The sequence below is a fragment of the Crinia signifera genome, chromosome 6 (genome assembly GCF_055691185.1).
Source record: "Crinia signifera chromosome 6, ASM5569118v1, whole genome shotgun sequence".
In the NCBI taxonomy this organism is placed as follows: domain Eukaryota; kingdom Metazoa; phylum Chordata; class Amphibia; order Anura; family Myobatrachidae; genus Crinia; species Crinia signifera.
Window position 1 is genome coordinate 22,387,854 of NC_139222.1, and position 12,290 is coordinate 22,400,143.

General features: G+C 49.8%; 3 protein-coding genes across 3 annotated transcripts in view; 2 read left to right on the forward strand and 1 right to left on the reverse strand.

Moving 5' to 3' along the window:
- Positions 1-12,132, forward strand: part of LOC146007457 (uncharacterized) — a 31,186-nt gene extending 19,054 nt beyond the window's left edge. Inside the window, 4 exon segments of the mRNA XM_083145818.1 lie at positions 377-471; positions 563-1,112; positions 10,273-11,653; positions 11,655-12,132. Of these exon segments, the coding sequence (XP_083001944.1) occupies positions 377-471; positions 563-1,112; positions 10,273-11,653; positions 11,655-11,763 (2,135 nt within the window). The 3' untranslated portion in view covers positions 11,764-12,132.
- Positions 1-12,290, forward strand: part of LOC146009548 (uncharacterized) — a 613,273-nt gene that overhangs the window by 418,822 nt on the left and 182,161 nt on the right.
- Positions 1-12,290, reverse strand: part of LOC146007461 (uncharacterized) — a 450,549-nt gene that overhangs the window by 271,727 nt on the left and 166,532 nt on the right. The gene's annotated exons all lie outside the window — the stretch shown is intronic.

The window sequence follows — 12,290 nt, forward strand, 5'->3', positions numbered from 1 at the left end:
TCCTCTGTATTCCCAGGATAATCACATATATACCATGTCCTCAGTCACTGTGTGTCTCCTACAGATGGGCCCAGTAACAGAGATACCCCAGAGAGATGTCCCTGTCCTCTGTATTCCCAGGATAATCACATATATACCATGTCCTCAGTCACTGCGTGTCTCCTACAGGTGGGCCCAGTAACAGAGATACCCCAGAGAGATGTCCCTGTCCTCTGTATTCCCAGGATAATCACATATATACCATGTCCTCAGTCACTGCGTGTCTCCTACAGATGGGACCAGTAACAGAGTTCCCCCAGAGAGATGTCCCCGTCCTCTGTATTCCCAGGATAATCACATATATACCATGTTCTCAGTCACTGCGTGTCTCCTACAGATGGGCCCAGTAACAGAGATACCCCAGAGAGATGTCCCCGTCTGTATTCCCAGCACTGTACAGAGGAGACTCACAGGACCCCACAGGAGGATCAGGTAGGTGGTCTATACCAAAGTGAGTTTTCACTGATCTGTAGAGAAGCTGTGTGTGTGTCTCATACACTAATATTTTACTGTTATTATTTAGGGTGGAGGCCTTTTTGATATTAAGGTAGAAGATACAGTGGGAGAAGAAGAGACGGATGTTACTGATGTTAAGGTAGAAGATACAGTGGGAGAAGAAGAGACTGATGTTACTGATGTTAAGGTAGAAGATACAGTGGGAGAAGAAACGAATGTGACTGACATAAAAGCAGAAGATACAGAAGGAGAAGAGACGGATGTGACTGATATTAATGCAGAAGATACAGAAAGAGAAGAGACAGATGTGACTGATATTAAGGCAGAAGAGACGGATGTGACTGATATTAAGGCAGAAGATACAGAGGGAGAAGAGATGAATGTGACTGATATTAAGGCAGAAGATACAGAGGGAGAAGAGACGTATGTGACTGATATTAAGGCAGAAGATACAGAGGGAGAAGAGACGGATGTGACTGATAATAAGGTAGAAGATACAGAGGGAGAAGAGACGGATGTGACTGATAATAAGGCAGAAGATACAGTGGGAGAAGAGATGGATGTGTGGGGTGAACAGCAGTGTAAGGAGGAGGAAATCCCCACAGATACCAGCACAGGTGAGGAATAATCGCTTATTACAGAGAGTCACATATTCTCCTTGTTCTGTCACTACAGCAGCCTCCTATCCTACACCAGACATGTCCAAACTATGGCCCTCCAGCTGTTGTGAAACAACACATTCCAGCATGCCTTGCAATAGTTTTAGCATTTCCTAAAAGCAAAACTGTGGCAAGGCATGATGGGATTTGTAGTTTTGTAATGACGGGAGGGCCATAGTTTGGACATGCCACTCCTGCACCCTCCTCTGTCAGTACAGACTAATGAGGGGAATGTATCTGCCCAGTGGGAGGGGAGGGAGACAGGATCCATCAGCCCTCAGCCCCTATTGTTATCCTCTTTTCTTCCTGCGCATTTGATCATTGTCTGCTACCAGAACAGAGATCTGACCAATCCCCCCCATGTTCTCCAGTGACTCGCCTACATCATCAGTAGAAGGGACGGGAATAATAGCAGTATACAGGGTACAATGGTATGAAGGTCATGTGACATTACCTATAGTTCTCTCTGTTGTGTTACCCATGACCCTCTCTGTGCACCACTACATGGGGTATTACCCTACTATGTAGCCTAATGGGCTCACACAACAGGGTTTTGGCTTTAGGTAACCCGATGTGCAAGTCACTGATCTCTGACTGTGGTCCAAGGTACGGGTAAGTGGGTATGAAGGAATTGTGGGCAGAGACTGGTTGTGGGGCATATTATAGCGTAGGTAATGGGATTAGGTCAGAACCAGATGGGCTGTACAATACTAGGGGACAGCCAGAATCGGGTCAGAGAACAGCCAGAGGTCACACCGAGAAGTCACTGAGAGTAGTATCATAGGAGTAAGCAAAGACTTGTCGGATGGACCAGAGCAGAACACAGGGACTAACAGCGGGACTATTACAGAATGGACGCCGTAGTACAGGAGGTAAGCCTAAACCTCTGCCACTGGCTAGTGCCTACAGATGTCCTACTGTGGGAGAGGTACTAATGTGGCACCAACATGAAGATACATGTTTGGCACCTGTCCCTATAAATCTTTCACGGAGCACCACACACCTCCCTGCTGCCACCAGGGAAGGAGGCAGAGCCGCCTATACTGGCACCAGAAAGGGGAGGCACTGGGCAGATGGGAGACAGAAGGATGAGATGGTTGCCATACTCGGACTGGCACCTGTCATCCACAGTACCGCAATTTCCCTGGGAGAACCAGCACCACCAGACCCTGTTTCGGGGAGTTGGGCTTCAGCTTGCTGGCTTAGAGCCACAAAGCCCTGACCACTTTTGGTTGCTATGTACAGAAGACCCAGGATTTGCACTGGATGGATGATCTGCTGGACGCTGGTTAGCTTGTGTGGCCGGAGACCCCGGCACACGTGGGGCATGGCGGCCGTGGAGCTGAAAGGGTTAACCCCTTCAGCCCCGGTGCCATCTTGGACAAGGGGTGTTTGGCGCCAAAGTCAAAAATTTTTTTTATTCACATTGTGTATGGGCGCCGTGGCCCCAGACAACCTCCAGCAACCCCGGTAGCGTCCAGCTGTAACCCCCCATCCTCCAGGGGAGAAGAAATGTGGCATGGCCGAGCAGTGTGCTGGGAGATGCTGCAGCCAGGATGCTGTCCCGGGCTGCAGCGCTACAGGAGCTGCTACTATACAGCAGCGCACTGGGAACTGCCGCTGCCAAGAGTCCGGGCATGGCAGGTTGGAAGCTGTCTTCCCAGCGCAGCCAGTCCAGTGTAAAGGAGCCCCTGCAGCTGGGCAAAATGGGTTAAATAAAGATATTTCTCTTTCCTCCACTAGGTGACACTGGAGAGTTACAGTGGGGAATAGAAGGCGACCACAGGGAGCTTGGGCACTTTAGAATAAATTAAGTGACTAACTCCTCCCCTTCTACTTCTTCTCCCATGCAGACTAAGCATGTGGCATACAAGAAGAAGTAATAAAACAACCGGCGCTTCACTTCAAAGCGGCTGCACGGATCTCTAGAATTGACAACTACAAAATGCCAAAACAAACAGGTACATATATCAACAAAAAGGGAGCTGGGTGCATTCATTGCTCACTCCTGGGCTTTTTTAAATTTAATGATCTGCAATCAGCAGGAGGACAGGCAGGTAGCCCCCTGTCCCTACCTGCCTGCGACGAGGGCGCTGTGCGCGGGTCCGGTCGCAGCTGCACGCAGCTCTCATCCGGTACCCGGCTGCAGGATCCACAGATCCTGAGGTCCCGTCGCCGCTGCACGCAGCGCGCCTCGAGGACCTGTCAGCACGCCGCACCCGACAGCTACGGCAGGGGTAAGTATAGCGCTGATCCCCTGCTAGCGGGGGATTCAGCGAAAGAGACGCGGCATTGCATTTTAAAAGCAGCGCCATAACGAGAAGCGGAGCAGCGCACAGCATGCTGGGCACTTCCGCTTCCTCCTTCTTTAAGGTGCGGCGGCCATTGAAGCAGCAGCATGATCCGCCGCTCCCTCCAGGCAACTGAAAAGTGCAGGTGACCCTGGTACAGTGAGTCACAGCGGGACATAAGAGGTCAGGGCGGCTTGGACTGTGTCCAAAAAGGTTATATTTATATACAGTGCGTGTCTCTGGCTTGTGGCAGACTCTGCCTTGTATACCTCCTCTCCTGTCCGGTGCTTAACCTCTCTCTCTCTCCTCTCTGTGGATGATTGATGAGTGTATGATGGCTGGTGGTGCTCCTAAAAAGATTGCTTGCAAGAAGTGCAGCACCAAGTTCACCCCACACGCTGAGGGCGCCATTTTATGTCCCCCATGTGCAGCAGCCCCAGCCTTCAACAGCGGCGCAGGATACTCCTGTATGGGCTTCCCAATTGTCCACAGTGATTTCTCAGCTAGCTTCTGAGTTATCTGCAGCCAGACAAGACAGGGATGCAGCCAGGGATCAACAGGCAGTGTTAACCTCTGCTGTTGAGGGACTGTCTAGAGCAGGGGTGTCCAAACTTTTTGCGATGAGGGCCAGTTTTAGTGAGGTGAAAATGTGGGGGGCCGACCATTCAACCTGACATTCTTTGAATCATTAATCACATCAGAATGGTCCCCCACTCTGCCCCCATTCGCTGTATGTCCCCCAGCCTGCCCCTTCACTGTATATTTCCTAGACTGCCCCCCCCCCTCTCTCTGTATTTCCTCCAGCCTGCCCCTATTCACTGTATGTCCCCCACTCTGCCCCCTCCACTGTATATTACCCTGCCTGACCATCTTTCTCTGTATGTCCCCCAGCCTGCTCCTTTTTCACTGTATGTCCACCATTCACTGTATGTTCCCCACTCTGCACCCATTCCTTCTCTCCCCCACCCTGTCCCCCCTTCTCTGAATGTCCATCACTGCCTTCATTCACTGTATGTCCCAAAGCCTTCACTGTATGTCCCCCAATCTGCCTCCATTCACTGTATGACTCACATTCACTATGTCCCACAGCCTGCCCCTCCTTCTCTGAATGTCCCCGACTCTGCCCCCCCTTCTCTGAATGTCCCCCACTCTGCCCCCATTGACTGTATGTCCCTCACTCTGCCCCCATTGACTGTATGTCCCCCTGCCTGCTCCCTCCCTTATCTGTATGTTTCCCATCCTCTTGTGTTAGCCAGAGGTCTGAGAGGCAAAGCAGGAACTGCATGGACAGGAGATGCTTGGGCTCCCGCTGCTGCCCTCCTCCGCTCTGCATGTTATGAATGCAAGCTTCCCCCACTGCTGTCACTGTGATTGCAGAGGAGGGTGATATACAATTGCAGCTGCAGGGGTTGGATGCATACTCACCCGAAAGACGCTAAACACATGTCACTGTGGCGGCCGGCACCTCCTCACTGCTGCAGACAGCAAGGTAAAGGCGTGCTCGCCAGGGCCCCACCTTTAGTGCTGTGTGTCCCGCATATGGTGCTCCACCCGCTTCTGGCTGGAGGCTGCGGGCCGCTTGAAATGACAGCACGGGCCGCAATTGGCCCCCGGGCCTGACTTTGGACTTGCCTGGTCTAGAGCATTACATGCAGACACCCCAGTACCCCCTCCCCCTAGACTGGCTCCTGCTAATAGGATTTTTCCTCAAGTCCCTCTGTTAGATGATACAGATGACGACATGCCAGATCTGGAGGAGGGTGAATTTAATGAGCCGGAGGCTCCAGTCCTACAGGACTGGATGTCCCCCTCTCAGGGTTTAGAGAATACAAGCAGTCCGTTTAACCCTCAATGTCACAGAGGAGGTGAGACCTGCTGCGCGTCCCTCAGTTTTTGCCAAAAAGCAGAAACAGTCTGCATTCTTCCCAGCCTCAGAAGAGCTGGATGATCACCTGCAAAAAGCTTGGTTACACCCTGACAAAAAGTTTCAGGTGTCCCAAAGGTTTTTCACTTCCTATCCCTTTCCTAAGGATGCTAGGAAGTCATGTGAAACGCCCCCTGCTGTAGACTCTTCGGTATCGCGCTTGTCTAAAAAGACAGTATTGCCCATACCAGGAGCCTCTACCCTCAAGGATGTCTCAGACAGAAGGTTAGAGAGCACCCTGAAGAATATTTATTCGGCCGCAGGTCTTTTACAAAGGTCGGCCCAGGTGGGATGTTGGGTCAATAGGGCCATGGAGGTCTGGGCATCCCAGGGGCAGGTGATATGTTGCTTCTGGTTGAACACATACGTGAGGCTGCAGGTTACTTAGTTGAAGCCTCTTCAGACGTCTGTATGCTGGCGGCTCGTGTTTCTGCCCTTTCAGTTTCAGCCCGCAGAACTCTTTGGTTGAGACAGTGGAATGCGGACGCTGACTCCAAGAAGGCGGTGGAAGCATTACCCTTTGCTGGTGAGGCGCTCTTCGGTCCAGAGCTGGACAAAATGATCTCACAGGCTACGTCACAGTTTCTGCCTACGGCAGCCCCTACCCCCCATGCAGGTCCTTCCCAACTACAGGAGGGCAGTCCTTTCGTTCATTCCGACCCACCCCCAGATTCAGGGGTATGGAATGCTACCAGTTCTAGAGGCTTCAGAGGCAGAGGTTCAGCCAGTGCACCCATCCTGGATGCAAAGGTTACCTCCAAGCCCTCGGCATGACTCTCCCAGCCCCTGCCCGTAGCGCAGGGTGGGAGGCCGTCTGCTGTTTTACCAGCATGTTTGGTCCATGTCCCAGGACGCATGGGTAAAGGACCTGGTGGCAGTAGGCTACAAGATAGACTTCTTGTTGCCTCCTCCTCTACTTTTTTTTTCCCACAGGTTTGCCAGCTTCTCAGGAGAAAAGCAGAGCACTACAGGCTGCCATTCACAAACTCAGGGACATGGGGGTGGTTATCCCAGTACCAGACTCTGAAAGGTCAAAGGGATTCTATTCCAGCCTGTTCCCAAACCGGACGGCTCGGTAAGGCCCATCTTGAATTTGAAACAACTCAATCCATTTCTGCGGTTCACCCGCTTCAAGATGGAGTCTTTGCAGTCAGTCATTGCAGGCCTGGAGCCGGGGGAGTTTCTCGTATCCATCGATATAAAAGATGCATACCTGCACATCCCCATCTGGCCTCCTCACCAGGCCTACCTGCGGTTTGCCGTTCAGAGCTGTCACCTACAGTTCAGGGCCCTTCCCTTCGGCCTCTCTTCTGCGCCCCGGGTATTTACCAAAGTCATGGCAGTCATGATGGAAATACTCAGGGCTCAGGGAGTTACCATTGTCCCTTACTTGGACGACCATCTGTTGAAGTCTCCGTCCAAGGAGATCCTGCTGCACAACATCCAACTGACGCGTCAGACTCTGGAGTCCCATGGCTGGATGCTCAATATGCAGAAGTCGCAACTGACCCCCTCGCAGAGGATTCTGTTCCTGGGGATGACCTTGGACACTGTCCAAAGACAGGTTTTCCTCCCAGGGGACAAGATATTGTCTCTGCAGGAGTCGGTTTGCCTGGTGCTGCAGCATGGGAAAGTATCAGTCCTACTCTGCACAAGGCTGTTTGGAAAGATGGTGGCCTCGTTCGAGGCAGTGCAATACGGGCGTTTTCGATCTCGCCCCTTCCATCTATGTCTGCTCCACCAGTGGTCAGGTTCGCATCTTTTTCTTCATCAGCGAATTACCCTTTGCCATCAGGCTCGAGCATCACTAGCGTGGTGGCTCGACTCCAGCAACCTGCAGGAGGGACAGAGGTTCACCATACACAGCTGGACGCTCCTCACCACAGACGCCAGCCTCAGGGGCTGGGGAGTGGTCACGCTGGGACTCCACTTCCAGGGTCTGTGGAAGCGCAGATGTCCATCAATGTGCTGGAACTCCGAGCAGTGTATTATGTTCTCCTTCAAGCGGAGGTCATTCTCCGGAACAAGGACATCAGAGTGCAGTCTGACAACGCCACGGCTGTGGCCTACATAAACAGGGAGGCGCTTGCAGCCGTGCAGTGATGAGAAAAGAGAAGAGGATTCTGCTCTGGGTGCAGGAGCACGCGGGGGCCGTATCTGCCATTTTTATACCAGGCGTGGAAAATTGGGAGGCGGACTACCTCAGCCGACGAGACGTCCATCACGGAGAGTGGTGTCTGAACCCCCAGGTCTTCCAGACCGTGACTCGTCGGTGGGGATGTCCTCAGATAGACATGATGGCCTCCAGGCACAACCATCAGTTGCCCCGGTACTGCGCTCGGACAAGAGATCCTCAGGCAGTGGCAGTGGACGCTCTCACCGCCCCTTGAACGGATCAGTTCCTCTACATCTTCCCTCCATTGCCTCTCATCCCTCGGGTTCTTCAGAGAATCTGCAGGGAGTCGGTGACAGTGCTGTTCATTTCTCCGGACTGGCCTAGCCGGTCATGGTACACGGTTCTAACAGGCCTGTTAGTAGACGAGCCGTGGCCTCTTCCACTCTGCGACGACCTGCTAACACAGGGTCCGTTCACCTGTCCCAACTTACAACATCTACATTTGACGGCATGGCTGTTGAGAGGTCCATTCTGAGAAAAGCAGGGATTCCGCAGGCAGTGATCCCTACCATGATAGGGGCCAGAAAACAGGTTACCTCGGTACATTACCATCGCATATGGAGGGCCTATGTGGCCTGGTGCGAGACCAGGAGGGTCTCTCCTGTGAATTTCAAACAGGCCCGGTTGCTTTTTGTTTTTACAGAAGGGCCTTTCCTCAGGACTCCGGCTGGGGTTACCAGCCCAGAGATCTGACCAGTCTCCTCCCCACACTCTCTGGTGTATCTCATACATCAGAAGCCATCAGCCCCTATTATACTCCTGCTCTTCCCCTCACATCATGTCACTGTATGTTACCAGCCCATAGATCTGACCAGTCTCCTCCCTGCACTCTCTGGTGTATCTCATACATCAGGAGCCATCAGCCCCTATTATACTCCTGCTCTCCCCTCACATCATGTCACTGTGTGTTACCAGCCCAGAGATCTGACCAGTCTCCTCCCCACACTCTCTGGTGTATCTCATACATCAGAAGCCATCAGCCCCTATTATACTCCTGCTCTTCCCCTCACATCATGTCACTGTGTGTTACCAGCCCATAGATCTGACCAGTCTCCTCCCTGCACTCTCTGGTGTATCTCATACATCAGGAGCCATCAGCCCCTATTATACTCCTGCTCTCCCCCTCACATCATGTCACTGTGTGTTACCAGCCCAGAGATCTGACCAGTCTCCTCCCCATACTATCTGGTGTATCTCATACATCAGGAGCCATCAGCCCCTATTATACTCCTGCTCTTCCCCTCACATCATGTCACTGTGTGTTACCAGCCCATAGATCTGACCAGTCTCCTCCCTGCACTCTCTGGTGTATCTCATACATCAGGAGCCATCAGCCCCTATTCTACTCCTGCTCTCCCCTCACATCATGTCACTGTGTGTTACCAGCCCAGAGATCTGACCAGTCTCCCCCCCCCCACACTCTCTGGTGTATCTCATACATCAGAACCCATCAGCCCCTATTATACTCCTGCTCTCCCCTCACATCATGTCACTGTGTGTTACCAGCCCAGAGATCTGACCAGTCTCCTCCCCATATTCTAAAACCACAAATGTGTGGCCACCTGGAGTAGTGGTAACCAGTGACTAGGACATGCTGCTAGTGTACCCCACAGCTACTGTGCTTAGCAGGTTACAGTAATCCAGTCTAGAGATGACCAGTGAGTGGATGAGGGTCTTAGTTGCCCCCAGGGTAAGAGAGGATCTGATCCTGGAAGCTGCCAATACTGGGACAGGGACTTAATGTGGGGACTGTAAGAAAGGGTGGAGGTAAGGATGGCACTAAGCCTTGCAGCATCGACGGTAAGGTGTCAGTGGATAGTAACATAAAGGTAGGTGAGGGGACCCCAGATGGTGGGGAGATAATCAGCTCAGTCTTAGTGCTATTTCACACACTCCTGCCGGGAGGTGAAACCCGCATGGCCAAGAAGCCGTGTCACACTCGGCAGTTTTCAATGGTGGAGATAGCCACAGCCCGGCAGCCATCCCTTCCAGTGGTGGGATCCGGCTGCAACTGAGCGGCTGGGCCGTGGCCGTCCCGTGTGAATGGACACAATCGTGTCCATTATTAATTACTGTGTGCGGCACGGCATTTGGCCGTGCGAGGTTTCGCCGCCTGGCAGGAGCCGGAGCGTGTGAAATAGCCCTTATAGGTTTATTTACTAAAGGTCGATATTGGTCTTTCAGGAATAAAACACATTTACTGACATTTTAATCTTTAGATTCATTGACATGTCAGTAAATGTGTTCTTGCCCTGGAAGTCTAAAATTGATTGAGAGCAATTTTAAATTTATGAATGTCTGTTTACAATCAATGTTATGCCCCTTAGGCTGGGTACACACTTACAGATTATATCTATTGATGGATCCAGCAGGGTGCTCTCCATACATACTGCGCGATCTGTCGTTACTGACATCACAGCTGCCAATCACTGGTGGCTCCTGCAGTGGGTGTATGAGCCATCGGCAGATCACCTGTACACACAGCGCAGTGCACCGATATAGTGTTATATATACTGGTTATTGGCTGTGATGCACAGCGGACGCAATATGTCTGTGATAGACGGCATTCAGACATATCGCTGGTACCCACTGGCTGACGGACCAGCGATATATCGGCCAGTGTGTGCGCAGCATTAGACATGTTCAGTGTAAGTGATAAAACATCCATGAACATTTGTCTCTCAATGTAAACAATTCTGTCTGTTGTCATTCATCTGTTTCCTGTAGATGGGCGCACAAGCAGGAATACCTCGGAGGGAGATCTCATTGTGTCTCCAGATTATATACTAGAAGATAAGAACATCAGACGAGATTCTCCAGAAGAAAACCCCATTATCCCCAATACACACCCAACATTTCCCAGTGCAGATATTCCATCTGGTCCCTCTAGTCATGAGGAACCTTCTCCTGATCATTCAGACCTTACTACACACAGTACAGGTCATAAAGATGATACAATATCATCCAGTTCTGAGTTTGGTGAGAGTTCTATACATCCGTCAGATTCTGTTTTACATCAGATACATCACACAGGGGAGAAACCATTTTCATGCTCTGAATGTGGGAAATGTTTTAAGCAGAAATCAAATCTTGTTGCACATAAGAGAGTTCACACAGGTGAGAAACCATTTTCATGCTCTGAATGTGGGAAATGTTTTACCCGTAATGTAACTCTTAGAATACATCAAAGGACACACACAGGCGAGAAGCCATTTTCATGCTCTGAATGTGGGAAATGTTTTACCCGTAATGTAAATCTTATAATACATCAAAGGACACACACAGGCGAGAAGCCATTTTCATGCTCTGAATGTGGGAAATGCTTCAACGAGAAATCAAAACTTGCTACACATAAGAGAGTGCACACAGGTGAGAACCCATTTTTATGCTCTGAATGTGGGAAATGTTTCAAAGAGAAATCAAATCTTGTTGCACATAAGAGAGTTCACACAGGTGAGAAACCATTTTCATGCTCTGAATGTGGGAAATGTTTCATTGGGAAATCAAATCTTGTTGCACATAAGAGAGTTCACACAGGCAAGAAGCCATTTTCATGCTCTGAATGTGGGAAATGTTTCATTGGGAAATCAAATCTTGTTGCACATAAGAGAGTTCACACAGGCGAGAAGCCATTTTCATGCTCTGAATGTGGGAAATGTTTCATTGGGAAATCAAATCTTGTTGCACATGAGAGAGTTCACACAGGTGAGAAACCATTTTCATGCTCTGAATGTGGGAAATGTTTTACCCATAATGTAAATCTTAGAATACATCAAAGGACACACACAGGCGAGAAGCCATTTTCATGCTCTGAATGTGGGAAATGTTTTACCCGTAATGTAAATCTTATAATACATCAAAGGACACACACAGGCGAGAAGCCATTTTCATGCTCTGAATGTGGGAAATGTTTTACCCATAATGTAAATCTTAGAATACATCAAAGGACACACACAGGTGAGAAGCCATTTTCATGCTCTGAATGTGGGAAATGTTTTACCCGTAATGTAAATCTTATAATACATCAAAGGACACACACAGGCGAGAAGCCATTTTCATGCTCTGAATGTGGGAAATGCTTCAACGAGAAATCAAAACTTGCTACACATAAGAGTGCACACAGGTGAGAAACCATTTTCATGCTCTGAATGTGGGAAATGTTTTACATGGAAATCAATTCTTAGAAAACATCAAAGATGTCACACGTGTGAGAGCTGATCTTCATTAAACTGGAGCATTGATACTATATATTGTGACAACTGTGTATAATATATATAACTGTTTGTGGTGCACTAAGCGCTACAACCTAATAACAAATTTAGTGATGATGTGTATAGTTAGAAATTACATCAATATAAATGAATAAATAACACTCCAAGAAGATACAAGGGGCTGCAAAACATCTCGTAGCAGTGTCTTTCTTGTGTCCGTCTCCTGGTTGGTCCTCCTCATCTGCACATGTCGAGCTCGGCTGGAGTATATGGGGCCCAAAGGAGAGGCTATATTTTGTTAGAAGCAAAAGTGCTTAATGTGACTGGGGATAAGTGGTGATTTACTGCCACCATGTGGTCAAAATTTGTAATACACCCAGTGTATAGTATTAATAAGGAAAATGAATGACTCACATTTGACAGGGGTCCGATATCAACAGGGACCCCTGTGAACCTTTCCAAGTTAGGGTACCTTAAATAAAAAATCCTCCCAACAAAGAGGGATAAGAAATGGATAGTGTGATAACGTTTAAA